The 22329-nt window shown below is 37.8% G+C and overlaps 2 protein-coding genes across 3 annotated transcripts; both read left to right on the top strand.

The window, feature by feature from the left end:
• The first annotated feature begins 8124 nt into the window (after nucleotides 1-8124).
• On the top strand, nucleotides 8125-11873 carry LOC103716007 (NAD(P)-binding Rossmann-fold superfamily protein). Its single transcript, XM_017844776.5, has 4 exons — nucleotides 8125-8271; nucleotides 8377-8635; nucleotides 10306-10488; nucleotides 11266-11873. The coding sequence occupies exons 1-4, from the start codon at nucleotides 8150-8152 to the stop codon at nucleotides 11659-11661; spliced, it is 960 nt and encodes a 319-aa protein (XP_017700265.3). The 5' UTR covers nucleotides 8125-8149; the 3' UTR covers nucleotides 11662-11873.
• Nucleotides 11874-16557: 4684 nt separating this feature from the next.
• Nucleotides 16558-21371, top strand: LOC103715013 (uncharacterized). 2 transcript variants are annotated; one of them, XM_089930215.1, is made up of 4 exons: nucleotides 16558-17135; nucleotides 17304-17358; nucleotides 18502-20754; nucleotides 20826-21371. In XM_089930215.1, exon 4 carries the CDS (start codon nucleotides 20850-20852, stop codon nucleotides 21057-21059), a length of 210 nt encoding a protein of 69 aa, XP_089786341.1. In that variant the 5' UTR covers nucleotides 16558-17135; nucleotides 17304-17358; nucleotides 18502-20754; nucleotides 20826-20849; the 3' UTR covers nucleotides 21060-21371. The 2 variants fall into 2 exon arrangements, with proteins under 2 accessions (XP_089786341.1, XP_088576331.1); XM_088720205.2 differs by lacking the exon at nucleotides 18502-20754 and having other exon boundaries at nucleotides 16564-17135.
• The last annotated feature ends 958 nt before the right edge of the window (nucleotides 21372-22329 follow it).

The raw sequence follows: 22329 nt of genomic DNA, 5'->3' as shown, positions 1-22329 counted from the left end.
TACTGGCTTATTCTATGGCTCCACTCCCTAGGCATGTATCCTAAAATAGGTATAGAGATATTTAGAATAACTAGAAAGCCAACTTGACATAACCCAATATTCTCAATATATGTTACAAGGTTGGTGGAGAAGAATGTAAATAATCTACGATGTAGCTATGTGTAATGTTGCGTTGCTCTCATTATATGTACACAAATAATTCTTTTACCATGAGCAACTTGTGGATTAATTTATTGCCAAACTTGACAAGTTGTGTAAGAAGATATAAAATATATAAATAAATCTACTTCATTTTATAAATTTATCAGAGCAAAGGTCTTGAGTTCGAATTCTGTCTCCACACTCTTCAATCCTATTATTAAAAAAATTGTACATGTTGGGCTCACCCATTAAAGAAAAGTTCGACTGATATGTAAGAGGAAATGTAAGAAAATATAAAATATATAAATAAATTTACCTTATTCTATAAGCTTAAATTTTTGGGACAAGTGGCGATTTTAACAAGTTGGTTGATATAGATTTGTTAAATCAGCTATTCTTGGCTTGATGAGCTTTTCATGTGTAATAATAGGCACCCCAAAACATTCTCCTATAGCTATGGACCCTATGGTTTGGTAATGCCCTTCAAATAATTAAAGACCGAGTTAAAAGAAAAAGGAAAACAAAAGAACCGCCGTCCTAGGGGGAAGTGGAACCCTGAGATCATATTCGAAGTCTGTCAAGCTAGCAACTCTCATATGGTTCAAAGTATCGTAAAATATCTTCCTTAAATTAATACTCTTATTTGTAGAGCATAAGTAGTAATCGACCATTAGAATTCCCCCACAAAAGCAGTTGCAAAACCAACAGTTCATCTTGGAAATCAGTCTTTTTCTAATCTGCAGCAGCATCCATTAATGGTCGAATAACCTTTCTTTTCACTCTTTCACTAGTGCAGGCCATGCATGAACATGGCAAGAAAGCATCATGCATCCTTTATTATAAGGTTGTGGTGCAAGACCAACCTAGCGTGCTGCCTTCAATAATGTATGTGAGGCAGTCAAGATGTGACAACCATTTCAGTTGGCATGATGTCATGGTCATGCTGTGTGCATATAGAAATTTCTATGCAAGATTTGGAGCTGTCATGTCTTATTCTAATAAATATTATATGCTTACAAGTGCACCAAGCTATTGATGAACAGCTCCTGTTTGGCTCAACAACAGGCTTGATTGAACTCGTTTGATCAGGAGATGAAACAAACTCGAACTTCAGCTAACCTTGACACATACATGAGTCTTAATTCTCTGTACACTTCAAGCAAGCATCTGAAAAGAGAGAGAAAAAAAAAAGGAACTTGGGTTTGGCTCGATAACAAGCTTCTAGATCGTTTGTTCAGCTAAAAAACGAGCCAAGCTTAAACGTTTTTAACAAGCTTGGCTTGACTTGTTCTTGACACTACTTGAAGAGCAATGGTGTTCCATATGCGCGACATGTAGCCCGAGGAATGGTTCCTTGGATGATGTCTTAGAAGATTGATGGGTTGCATCTGAAGGGCAAGAGCTATCAAGCATTGCAGAAATCTTCAGCAAATTTCTAAGCATATATTTGCCGTATTAATTTTGAGCAGCAACTATCTATTCTTGTTGTATGTGGACATGATCTTTGTAACTTAGGATTAAACTAACGAATCAAGAATGAGAAAAAGAAATGAAAGCAACATGTTTCATGATTTGGTTGTTGGCCATCGAGTCGCGTGATACAAACTCGTGTAACAATGAGCATGGGACGTCAGAGACAGCTCAAAATTCTCCTCAAAGTTTGACAGTAAAGATTGATAAATGAAACGGGTTTCTAGAACGAAGTATGAAGTCAAGAAGGCAAGATCGCATGCTTAATTAATGAACTCTTTCAGTTCTTCGTTTCTAGTGGTTTCACACTCTCTTTAACCTCCCCCCCAAAAAATGAACTCTTTCCCACAAAATATATGATAACCTCTGAAAAGTTTAGCAGTACTTTTAAATTATGTATGCAAATTAAGAATTTCTAGGGTTAGGTCTTCAAAGTACCTAGGTTTTCTTTGGGTGTAGACCTAGGGTTGGGTGAGGGAAAAAAGTTTCATGAGCGTGCTTGGACACTTCAAAAAGATATGTCATGTTACAGCTATTAAGATTCCCATCAAGCTCAAGAAAGCCCATTGGCCACCATGGAATAATTCCCAAGGGTTTTGTTCTTTGTTGTGAGAGAATGAGACCCAGATGAAGCAAGTAGTCCAAAAAAAGTTACTTTTAACTATAGAAAACTCCAAGTGGACGTATTCTTTGTTGGCAGAGTAGTTTTATCTTATTGATTCCATTCAACAAGTTAGGTGAGAGCACAGGATCAACTACTCATGCAATTAAAGACACTTCACTCCAGTTGCAGACTACTTATCTTACCGTATGGCAGGCTAGCAGCAAGGATTAGCTATTTTTCTTATTTAGCTCTTTCTTTGTTTGCTCCTTCCTTTCCTTAGTCTTTCATTGCAGCCATTGATTATTTCTTAACGTAAGACAAGCTAGCAGCAAGCAAGGACTAGTTGTTTTTCTTATTTAGCTTTTTCTCTCTTAATTTTACTCCTTTCTTTCATTAGTTCTTAATTGTAGCCATTGATTTTTTCAAACATTTGCATATATAGACAAAGCATACATCAATAATAACAAGGCGCAAAGCATTTTTCCTCCAATATATCTTGGGTTTCTTCATATTTTGTCAACTTAAACACGAGATATATATATATTTGTGTGATGCATCAAATTGTATGCAGTCATTGTGATAATACTTTCATTCACCTACATCTAAGTTAAATGGACATGTGATGGGGTGGCAGATCTCCGTGTGAACAGAAATTTTAAAGGACACATGCCGTCCTGGCACATAAGAATAAAAAAAGTGATGTTCTACAAATTTCCGATGCAGCAGAAATGTTTCAGAGACTTCACACATCTCATCAAAGCAAGAAAAGAAACAGCTAGTTTATCTGACATGATAGGCAACAGATAACGTGAAAAATGTTTCGTGAGTTTGAAAAATAAGGTTCTAGTTAGTCCAAGATGCAAATCGCAATTATTGTTATGGTTTTTCAATATAAATAACTTACTGTTTATTTTGGACTACATTTAGTTTGGAAAATAATGGTTAGTGTATGAAGTAGGAAATAAATATTAGTCCAAGATCTTGAGCTTGAGCTAATATAAAAATCATGAGTTGGGGCCACGGCTCGAAAATCCAATGAGCAAACTCAAAGTTGCTTAATTCATAGAAGAATATGAGTCAGTATTTTGATTAAACCATTATTAGAACATTAATTTTTGAGTGGATCCAACTCAGAAACTGTTGTGCCCCCGATCCGAGATCGCGAGCCATGGATTGCAGCAACCGTCTTCATACTCATAGAAAACTTTCCCCATGAACATGCAAGGCCTCTCATCATGATATCAAAATAGACAAAGAAAATATTTTAAATAATAACATTCAAATTCTAATTAAATAGCAAAATTAAAAGTCCTATAAAACCAAAAATATTCCAAAATCTCGCATCAACTCTAAAATAAAATCTAGTCTAAATAAAAATATCAAAATCTTGTCTCTAATCGTTCTTCCATGATAAATCTCCGAGTCGAGCTAATTCTTTGAATTTGTAAAAATAGTAAGAAATTGTATAATGAGTTATACAACCCAATAAGTATTGAACACTTTATCTAGATAAATCAAGCATTAAAATAATGATAATATACTGAAATTAAGCATGCAAAATGTATCGATACAAAGTCAAATCGATATGCTATCCAATCACTTCAAATTTCAAATCTTCTCTCATAAATCAATTTATTATCTTTCAAATCATTAAGTTCATCTCGACAGCCATGAGCTATGATTATATTTATATCCTTTTTTTTTGCTAGACCAGGTGATTCATACAACACGTGTACGGATGCACCCAATAAAATCGGAAAATAAAATATCACGGAGCTCTCGAGGCAGCTCCTCATCCCCCACCCACAGGCTGCTACTGGCATGGTTGGCCGCGTAGGTAGCCACCCAATCTGCAGCCCCATTTGCTTCTCTAAACACATGTTTTACCGGGACAATCCCTCCGTCCCTCATCATCATCCAGATATCGCGAATCAAGGGATGTCAGTAGCAATGACCTTAGGACCCTCTGGATCCAACTGATGACCGTAGCCGAGTTATCCTCCAAGATGACTGAACTAGCTGAGAGCACACGTTGAGCGTGTCAAAGATCCGCCCAGGCAGCTCTCAGCTTCGCACCAGGAACCGTGTAGTCAAATAACTGACAGCCTCCCGTTGCCACGATCCTAGAGTTTGGATCCCTAACGACGAAACCCGTTCCACCCTTTGTGCCTCCATCCAGTACCGACCCATCAAAATTGATCTTGAGAAAGCTTGGGGGTGGGGGCTCCCAGGTAAAAAACACCGTACGAGAAGTTGTCGAGGCAGAATGAGAACCCCAGATATCCCGAGCTGTCAAAAGTCCTTCTAAGGAGGAAACATGACTAATCTCTGTCGCATGCGCCTAGGCACTCTCTGTCACGAGCCTTGGCAACATGCTATGCTCGCCGAAGGTTCGAGCATTCCTTACCAGCCATATCTAGTATGCTGTGCAGGTCGCTCTAGCCGCCTCTTGGCGTGTCAATGGGTTGCCCGACCACCAACGAATGGTCTATAAGAACTGGTCCCCCTGAGACCAACCCTCTCACAGCAGCCCCGCTGCACGCCACACCGCCCTCAATATAGCTGGGCCAGAATATGAGCTCATCAAAGTGCCAATGTATAACCTCCACTAGCAGGGTATCGATATGCCAACGTATAATCTCCACTGGCAGGGTGTCGATATGCCAACATATAACCCCTACTGGCAGAGTATCGGTGAACTAACGAATAACCCCCACTGGCAGGGTATTGATATATAGTCTGGCTGCGAGTCCAAATCTGTTTCGAAACAAAAATTCATTTTTTCATATTTAGTATTCTAAATCGTAAGATGCATAAAATCATATGATATCAAAATCAATATAACATAATCCATATCGAAATCAATACGTTCAATTAAGAATCATACAATATTCTAAAAAGAGGCATATATAATAATAAAATACTATGCATCAAGTTCATAAAAAAAGAATAATTTGATTAAGAAAATATCTATAATTTACTGATAGATTTAGAAAAAAAAAGTTACTTTACTTATCTTGCGAGCGAATCCAAAGTATTAGTCCAATTAGTTCCAAAAATTCTTCTAAGATCCTGGTATTTAAAAATTATTAGAATTTTTCATGATCATTTCAAAAAAATAAAAATTCTAATTCTAATACCTTCATAGGGTTGACCAAGCAGGAATGTCCAACACTCTAGTTGATCAAATCAAGGCAAAACTCATCTAATTATGTTTGAATTAGATACAGATAGTTTAATAGAGATTGGAGGTGACCAAATCTAATAGTGTTTGGCAAAGACTAAGGTGGGGGCCATCACGCTACCCGACGACTCTCAATCCGGACCCTTCACCTAGGTCGATCCAGAATTCACTAACAGTTGTACTTATAGGGTCCAATCAATTCTAGAAAGAGAAAGTTCATGTAGAGAGAGAAGAGAGGAGAGAGAAAGTCTAGATAGAGAGAGAAAGAAACAAAAAAAGAGAAAGGAAAGAGAAAGAGAGAGGAGAGAGAGACTCTTCTTTTTTTCCAAAATAAGAGAGAGTTTGTCTCTCCTTTTTTTCTTTGGTCAAAGGGGGTGGCAGCTTATGGTGGCTCAGCCCTGGGTGATAGTGGCTACGACGGCTCTCAGCCACAGTCATCGCTGGCAATGGTGGCTAGCAGTGGCAAAACTCAGAAGAAAAAGGGGCCGAAGTAAGACACCCTGTTTCGGATGTTTTTCCGGCAAGCTGCCGGCCCAAATCTCATCTAAAATAGCAAGAGAGAGAGAAAGGAAGAAGAAGAAGACCTACCTCAGTCCGGTGAGGTGGTCCGGCAGCTCCTTTTGGCAACAAATTGAGGAAAAAGCTTGGAAGAGGAGCTTGGGATTGGTGGCTCGATCTCGGATGAACTCGAAAGAGGAGGAAGAAGACCTTTAAATAAACAATCCAAGCCTTATCTGGCCGATCTTTGGGTGGCGATGGGACTCCGATCACCATCGCGATTGGGGAGGAAGAAAACTCCCAGTCGAATTCTTCCTTCTTATATGTCCACACTTGCATCGCACATGAAGCCCAAGGCTAAAATATGGCTGGGCTAGTTAAGTGGACCGGGCCCAGGCCACTGGTTTCACAAAAACTAGGTAATCTAACCCCCAAACTCATCTCACTTTTGAGATAGACCACCAGCGCAACTAAATCAATCAAATTTTCAGCATCCACCCATGGAAAGTGCATCACATTTATATCATCTGTATTAGTGTTTATATTTATAACAGAAAATAAAGGTTTGTTTATCTTCCTATACTATTGATTTTATATTTGCATTCTTTGTGTTGCAATTGAATTATTATTTTTTTTTCATTGACCCGTCGTTTAAGCTACATTCGATCCCCTTGAATTATTGGAATCCAAAATGGGTCAAGTTGCTAGATTCTAAACATTGGATCAGGCTGACGTTGTGGTTTGCCTTGGACTCGTTCTCACCTTTTTTTTTCAACACACTTAATTCCATTTTTCATTTGACAAAGTTGACGGAGCCATCGGATGGCTGCGAACGGGTTGACCAATAAATTCATGACGGTCCATATAGTTGGACGTACCATTTCATGTCATCATACCCTATAAAATAAGGCTAGCTATGGACTGGAGAAAGAAACCAAGTTGCTAGATTTGAAACATTGGATCTGGCTGACCTTGTAGTTTGCCTTGGACTAGTTTGGCTGCCAAGTTCTCACCTTCTTTTCAACACACTTCCATTTTTCGTTTGACAAAGTTGACGGAGCCATCGGATGGTTTCATGATGGTCCTTATAGTTGGATCATTTCATGTGATCATACCCTATAAAATAAGGCTAGCTATGGAGAAAGAAACATGCATGTGGGCGGAGGAACCATTTTGATGGTAAAATATGGTTATTGATGTACAAGTTGAACCATGGGTGCCCTATAAAATATAGTGTCCAGGGCAATGGACCACCCTATCAACTTTACCTTAGAAAAAAAAAAAGGGAAAAAACCCTAACCTCTCAAAGCTTAGAAAGACAATAGTAAAAAGAAATAAAAATATGTCTAGCCTGTAGAATATCTTGGAAGGACTTTTCTCACGTCCATGTGAGACTGTTTATTTATACATTTATATATACATACATATAATGGAGGTGATTTCAACATCAATAGGCTGAATAGACAAAAGACTTTATTCATCTTGAGAAGGTAGTGCAGCCTACTCTTAGTGCTCTTTTAATTTGCTCTCATGGGTCCCTTCTCCGGAGAACTTAGGAGAGATTTAGGTCCCTCCGTGTTTGACTCTCATTTTATCCTCATTAAGGGGACATGGCAAACTTTCATTTGTGGAAGCCGGGTTTCAACTTTTAATTTGAGTACTAATCCACCATTTATAAAAATTTGTGGTCGGGAGATGTTCATGTATCTCTGTAAAATGACGTGGTAGTTTTATTTTTGAGAAAGATGATATGGTACATTTAAATGAACAGTCACCAACTTGTTCTGTGGATAAAAGTCATGAGCAATGCTTCAACAACAGATAAATCTTTTATTATTAAAGAAAGAAAAACAAAGAAATTTCATCTCATAATAGTTCATACACATCGATGTGCCATGACATTTTAAAGAGGGAGTGGTGTGAGATATCTAATTAATGCTTGTATTATTAGTTATATTTTTAATATATTTTAGATGACATGGATCATGGTAATAATAAATTGCTAACGTAAATCATCAAATATGCATGGGAGCTATCGGAGTATCTAGTCATTTTTTATATATACATGTCTTAAGCCGACATGCACGCGTCATACGATTATTTTGTGATAAACTATTGAGACATGCTTTGGCCAAAGTTCACGGCCGGCCGGGACTACGTTGTATAATACCATGAAACCCAACTTTGACACGAAATGGTGCTCCACCTTCCTCTTTATTTTAGCCTCCAGCGCACTATTCCTCTCCCTATTTATGCGTTGCTCTCTTTTCATCCCTTCTCCAACTCTTCTCACCCATCTCGATCTACAATATTCTGCAACTGCAATGCTGGCAATGGATTACAAGCTTTCCATGCCTTCATCCTCGCCTACCAAGTAAGCAATGAGACTCACTTCTCATGAGTTCTGTCATTAGCTAAGGTGATGAGAATCTCTAGATGATACACTTTGGTGACCATTCTTCTTTCAAATGTTATGCAGGTGGTGGTCGAAGGAAACGGTGGCGGTCGTCACCGGAGCGAACAAAGGGATCGGGTTTGCACTCGTCGAAAGGCTCGCCGAGCTTGGGCTTACAGTAGTCCTCACTTCAAGAGATGTTACTAGAGGGAAGGCAGCCATTGAGTCCCTCAGAGCTCAAGGACTTGATATTGAGTTCTGCCAGTTAGATGTGGGTGACTCTTCGTCAATCATGGCTTTTACATCTTGGCTGCAGCGAAGATTCGGAGGACTGGACATTCTTGTGAGTAGTCGAAGCCTTTTCTTTCTTCTTTCTCATGATGATATTTTATGGATTCCTTCGTTACAATCTTATAGTAGTTTCACTGCGTAATAATATGGTGACTCCTTAATAATTAGTTTGGAGATAATATGCTCTCTCCTATGTATATTTCCATAGGCCTTCTTACATCGACTGTACCTGATGGATGGAAAACTTACCTTTTCAGTACTGAATAGAGATTGATTCCTATGGAAAAGAAAGGTTCAGGACAGTCCAATATATGTTTTCTTGATCTAGCTATGACCAGCATATAATGGTGTAGGTTACATGTGACATGGACAACTATAGATGGTGCTACAGTTATAATAGCTGCTAACTAGGCATGTGTGACACCCATTATCAACATGTGTCCTTTGGATCTCTCCTAAATGAGTTAATTTCATGGATGATAATAGCGTAATGTCAATTTGAAGATACAGAGATCCTTCAAATCACTTATGAGATTGTTCAGCTTGTTAAATAGTTTAACAAGATTACTTGCAGACTACTACCTTTTGTAAAAGCTTTTTACTTTTTTATTATATTTTTTTCATTGGAAATTTTTTATAAATAGTTTCTGTAAACTTCATTTTTCTAATAAAGGCTAGGTGGCTTTGCCGTCCTCCTTTTAAAAAGAAAAAAATAATGTCAATTTGAATCCTCTCCCTGGATGGATTTCTGTCGAGAAAAAGAAAGTCTCATTTGCATTTTATTAAATCTATCAAAATCAGCAAATCCTTTATAAATAGTTTCTGTCAAGTCTATTTTTCTAATAAAAGCCGGGTGGCTTTGCCTCCCCCTTCATAAAAAAAAAAGATCTATCAAAATCTACCATGTATCCAAGCTGTATAGAACTTCTAAAATTGAGTTATGAATGATTGCACGATGCTGCTACCTTCATCGCATCTAAACATCACCCTAGGAAGTTGATCTGTTTCTATTGGAATTGGAGGAAATTAGCTCCCAGTTGCATAATAGATCTAGGGTTGCTGACAAAATATCATCTATCAAGGAGTCAATGATTGACCTTTTAAGGTCAACCTAACAACAGATTGGAATGGTAGAGGAAATTTCTCTAGTCAAGCACCATAAGCAACACTGAAGTAATCCTTGACACACTCTTAGCAAAGCTGAAATGGCCCTCAACAAAAGGTATCAGAAGCCAGTGTTTCAAATTTTAAATTGACACCTGGTCACTCGTCAACAGCCACAATATCTAGGATTTTGTAATGGCTATGAACCAACACCAAATCTTCATGGATGCGTCCATACTCCACCTACTATATTTATAGCTTGCATTATTTAATCTGATCCAAACCATTCCAGCTATTTTTTTAATTTTATTATTGCACGTATTTAGCACGGGAAGTTGGTGTCATTGTAGTTGGTATCTTCCAAAGGCTTGATTCTGTTTTGTAGTACATGCTTTTACTATTCTTTTCCCTTGTTATTTTGGCATAAGAAACTAGCTCATTACTGGAGTAGCATGTGATATGGTCGGTTCTCTGCAAGTCTAGTAGTTTGAGCTTTCCATTAATCTATTAGTAGAGACATTTTTTTTTCATGTTGTAATGGAAATTAATGAATTCTAGATTTCATACTACTCCTTTACTTCAAATTAACAAATGCCATGCTATTTCTTTGATTTGCAGGTTAACAATGCTGGTGTCTCCTTCAATGAGATCGATAGCAACTCAGTTGAACATGCTGAAACCGTGATTCGAACCAACTTCTATGGACCCAAGCTACTGATCGAAGCACTCCTGCCGATGTTTCGACGGTCTCCTGCCACAAGCCGGATACTGAACATTAGCTCGCAACTTGGCCTTCTAAATGTAAGTCAAGGATGAATTTTTTCATGCTTCTGAACTAGTTAGGTACAACATAAATAGAAACGTATAAATATATGATGTTAAAAAAAAAAAGATGGATATGTACAAAATATGCATGTTTCATCTATCTTGTGTCGCAACATTATTTCTGCTGACACATGCAGTGACAGCCAACCGATTCTACACCCAGGAAAAATATGCTAAGTATGATATAACAAGCATACACTATCTATTAGAGGGAGCCAATAAATCTCACACAATAACCTCTAGCATAATATTTACATTTTTTCTTTTTTTTTTTCCTCACCACTCATCTTCAGTGGCTGAATCAATTTGTTTTGTGAATACCTTACACTAAAATACTGGCATGGTATACTTCTCCAATTTAATAAATACTCTGCTATTACATAGCCCCATTGTGTGAAACTAAATTACATAAATTTTCATAACTTTAGCTTGAGGCACTACTCCTGCTTCTCTCACTTCTGATGCTTTTAAGTGTCCTAATATACCAATGCTAAGCGTCAACAAATTTTGGCACCGCGACTAAATTACCAATGTTTCTTTCTAGCGTCGGCACATCACACTCAGGAAAAATCTATTTTTTCTGTAGTGAAAGCTTGGTGTGGTGCAGACTGAAATTATTTTAGTTCTAGTACCTGCACATCCAGCTCAAGTGCCAGAACTACCAAATCCTGAGCCCACAGTGTTTGTGTGAGACATATCAGACATGATTGCTCCGGCATAACTGACATGAAATATGAATTATTTTGCTTGCAGAAGGTGAGCAACTCTGCCTTAAAGGAGCTACTTCGAGACGAGGACAAGTTATCCGAAGAGAAGATTGAGTACATGGTGTCACAATTTCTGGACCACGTAAAGAAAGGAACATGGCAAGAGCATGGCTGGCCAAAGGTGTGGACCGACTATGCTGTCTCTAAGCTTGCACTGAATGCCTACTCCAGGTTGTTAGCTACGAAACAAGAGGGTCATGGCTTGAGTGTGAATTGCTTCTGCCCGGGTTTCACGAGAACTGCGATGACTCGTGGCCGGGGAAGCCGGACGCCAGAGGAGGCGGCCGAGGTTGCAGCCAGGCTAGCTTTGCTCCCTCCTAGTGAGTTGCCAACCGGAAAGTTCTTCAAATGGTGCACACCAACCTTGTACTCAAAGTTATAGAAATTTTTATTATCGTGGAGCAAGTTTTATGCAGTGTGATCATGTATTCATATTCTCTCTTGTCATGATTCTTAGATGAGTAGTTAGACGCCGTTTTTCTGAAAAATATTTGTGGTAGGAAAGGAAATGTGTTTAGTTGGAAGAGGGACCTCTGCTGATCGATCTATGTATGAGTTTTAATTACCAATACCGGTTGATGTAATTTTGCAGTCATAAAGAAATGCTGAAACCGAAGTTGGTAATACCTAGTAAACTTGCCAAAGGATTGAGCCTCATGAATTAGCTTATGCACCTATTGACTGAATAAATATGTGCTAAGTTGATGTAGCTAACTTGATTGTCTCAATACCAACCGGACTTACCGGCATCTCCTGCAACAAGAAAAGATAAAAATGAGGGAATTACAATTAAAACTATCTTTAATAGCTTCCTTTTTTTTCTGATGGATGCAATTGTTGGCCAAGCAAAGAGAATGTGAGATCAAAAATTAAATGAGTCTTGGAGGAAATTTCCTCCATCAGTGATACTGTGTGATATAGCTCTTGCATCAAAGCTAGACAATGGACAAGGCATTGCGTTCCAGAATGGCATGACAAATATTCACTTTTTTCCCTCTCTCTCTCTCTCTCTCACACACACACACACACACACACACACACACACACACAGAGATAAAAGAGGAGTTGCATGCCCACCCAATATGTTAAGGGTATGTTTGGATACAAAGAAAACTACTGGGAAAACTTATTTTTCTTAGAAAATCTGTTTTGTGATCATGTATTCATATTCTCTCTTGTCATGATTCTTAGATGAGTAGTTAGGCGCAGTTTTTCTGAAAAATATTTGTGGTGGGAAAGGAAATGTGTTTAGTTGGAAGAGGGACCTCTGCTGATCGATCTATGCATGAGTTTTAATTACCAATACCGGATGATGTAATTTTGCAGCCATAAAGAAATGCTGAAACCGAAGTTGGTAATACCTAGTAAACTCGCCAAAGGATTGAGCCTCATGAATTAGCTTATGCAACCTATTGACTGAATAAATATGTGCTAAGTTGATGTAGCTAACTTGATTGTCTCAATACCAACCGGACTTATCGGCATCGCCTGCAACACTAAAAGATAAAAATGAGGGAATTACAATTAAACTTATCTTTAATATCTTTTTTTTTGCTGATGGATGCAATTGTTGGTCAAGCAAAGAGAATATGAGATCAAAAATGAGATGGGTCTTGGAGGAAATTTCCTCCATCAGTGATACTGTGTGATATAGCTCTTGCATAAAAGCTAGACAATGGACAAGGCATTGCGTACCAGAATGGCATGAGAAATATTCACTTTTTTCCCTCTCTCTCTCTCTCTCACACACACACACACACACACGCACACACACACGCACACAGAGATAAAAGAGGAGTTGCATGCCCACCCAATATGTTAAGGGTATGTTTGGATGCAAAGAAAACTACTGGGAAAACTTATTTTTCTTAGAAAATCTGTTTTCCGATTGTTTGTTTCATTGGAAACAAACAAATTTGGTAAACTGAAACTAGTTTTCTAGAAAACCTTACCTTTTCATAGAGAAGTCTTAGTTTTCCTTTTCCTTTTTAATGGATTTCCTTGCAATCAAACATACCCAAGATAATGAAAGTAGTGAAATACAGTAATAAAAATAAGAAAATAAAATAAAGATAAGAAAGGAACAAAGAGGAGAAGCAAAAGCAATGATCATAATACATTGAGAGTCCTACTAGCTAATCCGGAGGAGGCAACATTACTGTAGTCTTTGAATTAGGAAATATCTACCCACAGATAAAAATATTTGTCTATCATAGCAATTGGATTCTCTCTCAAGAAGTTTGTGCTTTAGTTTCTTCTATAAAGTAAATAGAAAAGTATATGGAGGGGTTAAATCATTAGAATGGGTAATGATATTGTAACCCTCTTACCAAAGAGGTCCTAAGTTTGAACTTGCAATGGTGGCACTACCACCATATATCTTTATCAAAAAAGGTTTCACCCAAATTCAAATTGTCTACCAATTGGTGACTTGTCCTAGTCCTATCTAAATCACCTACACCATAGTACCGAACCCTAATTTGATGTACATAAACCCTACTCCTTAACCCAATAAATTTAGATATGCAATTCCAAATTGAAATTTGGAGGAATATAATTGATCTATAAAAGTAAAATTAAATAGAGTTAAACTATGGAATCAGGTTGATTATCCTTGAACTTTTACTAGGATTTTGGTGGCTACGATTGAATTTGATTATCCTATTTTCAGATATAGCATGCATGGCAAGAGTCAAAACAAAATCTTTCTTTTTATCAGTCTCTAATCCATTTTTCTAGGCCTGTTATTAGCATTGCTCAAGCTTACAGTGAACCAATAAGAGCCCTTAGCCAATCATTGCTGCAATCTTAGTCGCCAGTTACTGATCATTGATCGGATAGAAATTATTCTGTTAACTGAATCAGTTCTGGATCATTGATTATACTGACACTGTTCCATTGAATGAATCAGTGATTGATCACTAATGAAGCAGTAACTGATAATTGAGTTTGCTTCAAGCTGTTTGAATGACTCTTTTCTAAGGACTTCCTAATCATTGTGTGATTTAACTAATCTATTTAATGATCAGCGAGAAGATAAACACAGAGAATACCATGAGTTAATTATGCCATGTATTTGAAAACTTAGGAAGAAAGGATTGGGGTGTAGAAATAGGATTTGGCTTCATAAGATGAGGGGTATAGATGCTACATTAAGATTACCTTAAGGAATGATAGTAAAGAGTTTCTAGAAGGATGAGGGCCTCTTGTAATGTGAAAAAAATCTGAGGAATGAGAGTGCATGGTTAAAGTTATGGGTTGGGAACAAAGGAATGAGGGAATGTTGGAGATCATGATAACATTCCTTACTAGGGGGTGTTTGGTCATAGTTTACTTCTTTGAAATAAAAAGTATAGATAAGATAGTGAATACTAGTTAAGTTCATCTAAAAAGTTTGAAGGGCTTCAAGAAAGCTAGAACTTGTAACCACATGATAAAGTAGTGCATGAAAAAAACAACTTCAAAAGCTAAAAAATGAATAAAAAAAATATAAGAAGAATGATGGGGAAATGTTATGGCACTTAGATGGCATGAGACTCAGATTTGTGTAGCAATGTGTATAAGGTTATTAGGGTAGACAAAAGTCATTGAGGAGGGTGCAGGGCCACCTCATGTAGTTCTTGTGGAGCAAATTTAGGCTCATCATAGGCCAATGGGCCCTATAGCTCTCAAATAATTCAAACATGTGTGTATGTGTGTATATATATATATATTAAAAAAACTAGTTTTGTTTTAGGACTATGGAGGTTAATTAGAAAATAACAAAAAGGGGTAAAATGTTTTAATTGAGGTTAAGAGTCATCGAAGATGACTAATTGTTTGAATTAATTTGATTTTCTTACTCTAAATTATTATAAGATAGATCATGATAAGTCCAATTGAGCTTTAAATGGGGCTTATATAATGGCAGTAGGTCAGATAGTCTAAAGATAGTTTTGGGTGGCTATAGATTAGATCTGGGTTGTTTATAGATTGGGCTTGAGTTAACTAGGGTTTGGCATTCGGTTTAATCCAAGTGAAATCTTCCACCTCTATTGAAGAAAAAAAACTTATTGGATCAAAAAGAAAGTGCAAGGGAATCTAAGGGTGTCTCCACTTGTTTTGGGTCAAATTAAATTTTAATCTATATACAATTAGGATTCTAAACTAGCCAAACCTAACCTGACCAGACTCTTCCTATAATTAAGCCATGGTGAAGTCGAGCCAACTTTATAGTATCTAACTTGAGCATAAACTAGATTGAGTTAGGCTAGGATGGGTAATGCTAGTTGGCCGGTTGGGTCAAGATGATATATATTGGCACTTTTGTGGTCTGCAACTTGATTAAAGGAAAATTAGTCACATCAAATCGCTTAGGCTAGATTGGGTGAAATTATTTGCATATTAATTTGAACGTGGGCCAAATTTTAGTCAGAAGAAATTGAGCAGAAAGTAGGTAAAAATGGGATCAAATTTTGCTTTGTGGAACTTCCAACCCAGCTATATATTTACTAATGCAAATCCAATCAACAATATTATTTGTTTTTTTAAGTTAGTTTGAGTTAACATGGCCCAAGTTGCACCCTCCGGCCACCCCTAATTTTAGATCTCGTTGGTGTGGAATCCAAATCCGATTATTAACAGATCAGATTGATATTAAGGGTTTCACCTTTGATCCAACCCATTGCTTCAGACCTTGTGGTGGCTGGATTCTTGGCTTATATAACAGCAGCAGCAGGCAAAAACGAAGAACTATAACATTTTTTTGCGAAAAACTCAACTCATCATTCGCAACCGTGTTCTCTTTTGCTGCTAGGCTCTTTGTAGATCTTTCTATATTGCTTGATTGGTGACATAAGCCTTTGTTACATCTATAATTTTGAAAAATTTTAAATAGAATTTTAGGCCGATATTTGTTTTCCACTTTTCCGAGTTTTCTGCTTCAGTTTAGGGTTTTTATATTGAACTGTCATCTAATCTTGATTTGGGTGCACTGATGCCTAATAATTTCCAGTCCTTGATTGCGATTTATTTTTGATCTAAATGTTGTAGCTCAATTTAGAATATATTTCTTCTTAGACAGGCTGAAAAAGAAAAATTCGGAGTTCGGCGATCTAATTTCTTGAATTAGGTGCATTTTTTGTCCATCATTTTGCGTTGATACGTGGATTCTTTATTTTTCTACCGTTGGTTTCGCTATGCTTATATATTGTCGTAACCCTAGTCACAACTCCTTATTCCGTTTGTGTTGAAGATTTTATAGGTGTTGAACCTGGGCCGTGCCCAAGTCCGTAGGGCCCACCTTAAGGCGGTGCCCTGTGGATGAATACGACCGAGGACACGGGGGAGAAAACGCCTGTTCTCCTCCTTCCACGCCATCATCCCCACCGCCACCGAGCTCCCTTTTCCGGCATATCACGCCGTCCATCGCCACCTCCTTTTCCGGCATATCACGCCGTCCATCGCCACCTCCTCCTCTTCCACCATCTCCCACGTCCTCGTTCTCTCTCTCCTTCTTCCTTTTCTCCTCTTCCTCCTCTTCTTCTTCTTCCTCTCTTGCTCACTCTCTCCCGAACTCTCTCTCTCTCTCTCTCCCCCGCTCTCTCTTCCTCATCCTTTCCCACCCGAAAACTCCCTCCCCCACCCACCCCCCCCTTCTCCCAACACACGCCCTCTCTTTCGCACGCTCTCTTCCGTTCTCTATAGCCCTTTCCCTCTCTTTCTCTCTCTAAATCTCTTTCCACTTGTGTGTGTGTGTGTGTGTGTTAGAGGGTAAGGGGACTTTTCCTTTCCCTCTTTCTTGCTCTTTCTCTCCCTCTCTGAGCTAGACGTGGTGCTAATCCTTATCCCCCACCCTGTGACCGGATACTGGGAAAGGTTAGTGGCCCACATCCACTGCTTTGGTGATAATTAGTGTAGAAACGGAGATTTTAGGATTATGGAAATTTTAGGAAGAATTTTGGAATTTTTGGAGATTTTTAGAAATTAATTTTAAATATTACTATGCCATTGATTTGATACATGTATGTGATTTTGGATTACTAGGTCTCGAGGAGCCTCAGAGAGGTGCTTAGATTGTCAGGTCGTTGACATCTTCGAGGTAAGTAACATTTTCACTTTATATTAATTAATTAAAATTAATTGAAAATTTGATTATTGTTAAATGATACAAATTATGATGGAAAATTCAAATTTAATAGTGAATGAAATCCCTGCAAATATAGTTAATTAATTGATAATGACAATTCTGTGATTAAATTGTATGATGGTATCTGTTATGATTGGATTAGGCATATAAAAGCTCAAACATTGCATAATTGATTGGACATTTTAAAGCAGATTAATAAGAAGAGAAATATATATATATATATATATATATATATATATATATATATATATATATATATATATATATGTATATGTATGTATGTATCACCTAACTTTCAACCCTACTATGTATGGTCTGGACTTGATTGTATAGAGATCCCCGCCACGGGGGTGATTATGGCGATATCCTACCATAGGGATATAGTGTGGCGACCCCGCCACATCGGTGATCGTGATGATCCCTACCGCGGAGGACATTGTGGTGACCCTGCCACGGGGGTGATCGTGATGATCTCTGAGCAGCAGGGATATAAATGCACCACAATGAGGGCTGTAGAACTAAAAGAATTTAATACCCAGGTTCAAGTATATAAATAGGAGTATAATTATGATATTGGACATGTATTGGACTCTGATATGTTGTATGGATTCTTTATATCGATATGATGCAAAGATGACTTGTAATTTTGATATGTGGATATTATTGATAATAAATGATATAAACAATACTTGCAAAGATGTATCATATATTGTGTGATTTAATTGAATTGCATTATTAATATAGTTTGAATAGGTTTTATTAAGTGTATTTGTTACTTACTGAGCCGTGAAGCTCATAATCTTCACGTGTTTTCAGACCTAGGGTCCAAAGACTAGACCTGTATCAGCATTTTGGTGAGATATTAGAGGCAAGGCCGTTCTTGTAGATAGTGATTTGATCATTATATATATATCATAAGGTTTCTGGATGATGCATAAATATATTAAATACTGTAAGTTTGGATCGTCAAAATTTAGAAGAAGAAACTTTGTGGTATGACCTATATGTCATATATATTATCTATGATATTTTGGGTCAATAGCTTAATTATTCTGATAATCACTGCCTCCTGTATATGAATTGTATAATTTTCAGGTTATATTGGATTTATTGACAGGCGGAATGCCTTGCATGCTTATAGGGTTGGTCCTTGTAAGTATGCGGCAGCTGTTCACGCCCTTGAATAGTGATTCTAGGGTTGGGGGTGTGACAATAGGAGATGATGAATTCGTAAGAGCTCTAAGTAACTTATGTTGCCAATGAGCCTTTGGTTGTGGTGTTTCATTTGGTTGACTTGATGAGTACTAGGGATGAATGGAATGGTCCTTGTTAACATGATTGAGTTCTGTAGTTTTTCACAGGAGTGACTGTATTGTCATTAACTTCTTGCTCTGGTGTTTTATTGGTGTAACTGAAGAAGGAATTACTTATCTAAGTTCTACTTTGACACGAAATGGTTAGATTCTTTGTGTCGGTGCACTGGATACTTCAAGTGACTTGGGTCCATCAAGCAGGTTGCTTGGGCCTATTTTGTTGGTATTTTGATCCGATGAGAGAGGATTTATGTCCAATTTTTTTCCATTTGAGTGCTCATGGGTGAAACATTTGAAGCTAGGAACCAGCTCACTATTATGCATGATTAATTTATTAAAGTGGGTAATTTTTTGAGAATAATTCTTTATATTTTGAGGAAGGTTTCTGTGAATAGGTTGGTCAAATTCTTGGATGAGCTTTTTAGGAGATTCTTAGCATAAGCATGTGTGCAATGGCATGCATAAGAAGGCAAGTTTGATGGTCAATTATGATGAATGTCTCTAGTGAGATTTCATCTTAGTGATACAAAAAGCTAAATTGGGCATGGTTGTGAAAGGTGGATACTGTACAGGGATGCAAATAATATGCTGGTCAAGCTCTTGGATGACTTTCTTTGGAGATTCTTGACATACATACGCACAAAATGGATAAGATCAAATTTGACACTCAAGTTTGATGAATTGATGAAGAAAAGTTTGTCCTGGTAAACTAAATTAGGCATAGCTGTGGGAGATGGAGAGGAACACTAATCTGTTGTATCATAGTTTCCAAATTAAAAGATATCAAATGGATCCTTCCATGCGTAGGGGAGTGAATCTTGATGCAAGTGTACTCGAAATTTGGATCCTGTTCTAGTGATGAAAGGGTGCTTACTACCTAGAAATGCTGGTTTCATGAATTTGCTTGCCTTCTTCAACCTCATTGAGTTTCGCAACAGGTTTAAGGTTGAGTGGATGTTGAGATGATTTGTGCAAGTAATTAGTTAAGGAATGAGAGTTTGGGTGGTATCATCACTTTTATGATTTTTGATAGTGGTGCCAATAAGCTAGATGGCCCCTTTATCAGAGTGGGCAAAGTAAAGGAAACTATTGATATCAGTAATTTTTTTTTACCTGGGTGTTCCTCAGTTTCCTCCTTGCTTTAGGGAATAAATAGTTGTATTTTTTGGCTTCCATTATTACCCTATAATTGATATATTATCCAGCACTTACTTGTTAAAGAGAACATAAAGACTAACCCATTGATGCTGGAAGAAAAACCAAGATGCTAAATAAGAATTGCACAGATATTTAATTCTTGTCAATTTAATGACTTTAGTAAGTATTCTCTGTATAACTGGATCAATTTCAATGGCTGGAAAGGCAGATATGTCATTCTTAACAGGATTTCTTCATTCTGCAACATCAAGGAAAATACCCTTTTTATATTTTTTTTTGAAAGATTTCTTTGTTGACTTGATCCCCCCACCCCACCCCCCTGCGGCAACACACACAAGAAAAGAAACAATTCCAAGGTCCTTGTAAGACTGGATGAAGTGATTTTTTTTTGATTAAATGTCTCTAGTGATATCTTGGTCCACTGGGTTGCTATTGCCAGTGTTCTAGCCCTGTAGATCATCATTCTGCACTTGTCATATCCACAAAAAAATCTTGGTGATGCTGAATTTTATGCTATTTAAGTTTGAATCCGGACTGTAAATATTTATGAGAAACCTCTGTGCCGGTGGGAGTTGCTGAGTAGAGAGAGAAAGGACAGAGAAATGGGAGGAATTGAACAAAAGTTGTTGCTTCCTTAATCCTGAATTTGGTTATCAAAATCCATTAAAAAGCTGTTTTTCCATTTCCAATAATCGGGGATTGTGCAAGTGATCAATTCTCAGGATCCCTTCTGTTTTCAATTTCTTCTGCATTGCCTCTTCGCAACTTCCACTTGCATGAGAGGACGCGCACATAAAATGGTTGGCCCTGCAAACGAGCCTAAGAAGCTCTCAAATCTTATTCCTTTTACTCAGATGGTGCTGAAAACTAAGCCAGTGTATGTAATGACTATACATAATTATTGTCTATTAGGCTGATGACTGATTGCTTTCATTTTCCTTGGTCCAGACTTAGATTGCTCTTGGTGAAAAGATGTCGTCAATCAAGGGATTCAGCAGCCTTGCGCCCAAGACCAAGAACCTGATTGTCGCAGGTGGGTTGTCTGGCTTCGTCTTGGGGGTGTACTACTACACCATGAGAGCAGTTGGAAACACAGATGAGCTGCAGGTTGCAATCGACAAGTTTGAAGAAATGAAGAACAAGGATGAGGCTGAAACGGCTGCCTCACCACCTGGGTCTTGAGACTGCGACAACTTACCTTCCAGTCAGAAAAACTTTTCTTATCTTACGTTGTTGGTGTTGCAAAAGCCTGCTGGAAAGGTGGTGGTCCAGTGACAGTTTCTATTGCTGCTGGAATGTTCTTAGAGAAGGAACAGGATGCGTAGCACTTAATAATGCAGAGCTGTGTTCTAAATAGTGTGCAAGAGTCGCTATAACTGATGGCTTAAGTTTTGGAGTTGTGATACATGTGTTGTTTTCCTTAAAAAATAATACCTGTTGGTCATTATCAGAAATAAACTTTTTTTGCCCCCTTGCTGGGCGTCTCTGGGAGAACATTCTTGCTGCACAGGAATTTGCAGCATCTACAAGAAGCTTCATGCAGGAACAGTAAGCCGTCGACGACGTAAACAAAGAAGTCAGTGATAGGCTTTTATGGAGTATGCCCATATCTGCCTTCTTGATGTCATTTCACAAAATGGTTTCTTTTGTTCCTGTTCTTCTGTCTCAGAAGAAGGTATTTAGAAAAAAAAAATAAAGAATTAATTCGTTCTTGATAGTCATTTCTTTAATCAGTGAATAGGAGCATACTCGAGATCGGAATCGTAGGGAGATACTTCTTGATCATTTCTACCAACTTAAAGCCCTTATTATGATTCGTTTTATGCAGAAATATCTCTTTTTTTGATACCTTACATTATCCCCATTACTAATCCTTTGTGTACCTTGGTATGGTTCAGCGAAGGGTAAATCTTGCTTGTAGTGGCCCCAATGGTGGCCCAACCTCCTATTTTCTGAAGATATTTCGCAGCCAACACCTCTGTCTTAATCATCTGCATCTTAGAGAATGACCCCTGTAGACCAACTTAAGCGCTACTGCTGAAGTACCACTGAAGAAAACAGTCATAGGATGCGACTGGTGCTATCATTTATGTAGTCCATGCCTCTCCAAGTATGAAACTTCTGAACTCCTCTATATTCAACACTTTTTTGTGTTCATGTGCATGCGCATCCCTGAATGTGCTCAACTGACACACAAAATTGGTTCAATCCAGGCATTTGCCAATCGAAGCTGACAAGAATGCGGCCATAATATATTCCTGTTGAGGACCCGGTAAACTAGACATGCGATCATAAAGCAATCTAAAAGCCTGATGAATTCCTTATGATCTTCCAATGTCATCCATCCTGACAGAGCATGCCCAGTTTCATGCTATGTTAAGATCTATTCATGCGATGAAAAAGCAATAAAAAAGCCTGATGAATTCTTTATGATCTTCCAATGCAAAATCCA

This window comes from Phoenix dactylifera, chromosome 4 (assembly GCF_051530095.1).
Source record: "Phoenix dactylifera cultivar Ajwa chromosome 4, Ajwa_hap1_PhDact_Kaust_v1.1, whole genome shotgun sequence".
NCBI classification, from domain to species: Eukaryota; Viridiplantae; Streptophyta; class Magnoliopsida; order Arecales; family Arecaceae; genus Phoenix; species Phoenix dactylifera.
This window is presented reverse-complemented; position numbering and strand designations above follow the sequence as displayed.

Bases quoted from the DNA above. Each gene is read 5' to 3' on its own strand.
- LOC103716007 (XM_017844776.5), top strand. From the start codon at position 8,150: ATGCGTTGCTCTCTTTTCATCCCTTCTCCAACTCTTCTCACCCATCTC. The intron at 8,272-8,376 runs GTAAGCAATGAG...AATGTTATGCAG, and splicing joins CCTTCATCCTCGCCTACCAA to GTGGTGGTCGAAGGAAACGG. The intron at 10,489-11,265 runs GTAAGTCAAGGA...TTTTGCTTGCAG, and splicing joins CGCAACTTGGCCTTCTAAAT to AAGGTGAGCAACTCTGCCTT.
- LOC103715013 (XM_089930215.1), top strand. From the start codon at position 20,850: ATGTCGTCAATCAAGGGATTCAGCAGCCTTGCGCCCAAGACCAAGAAC.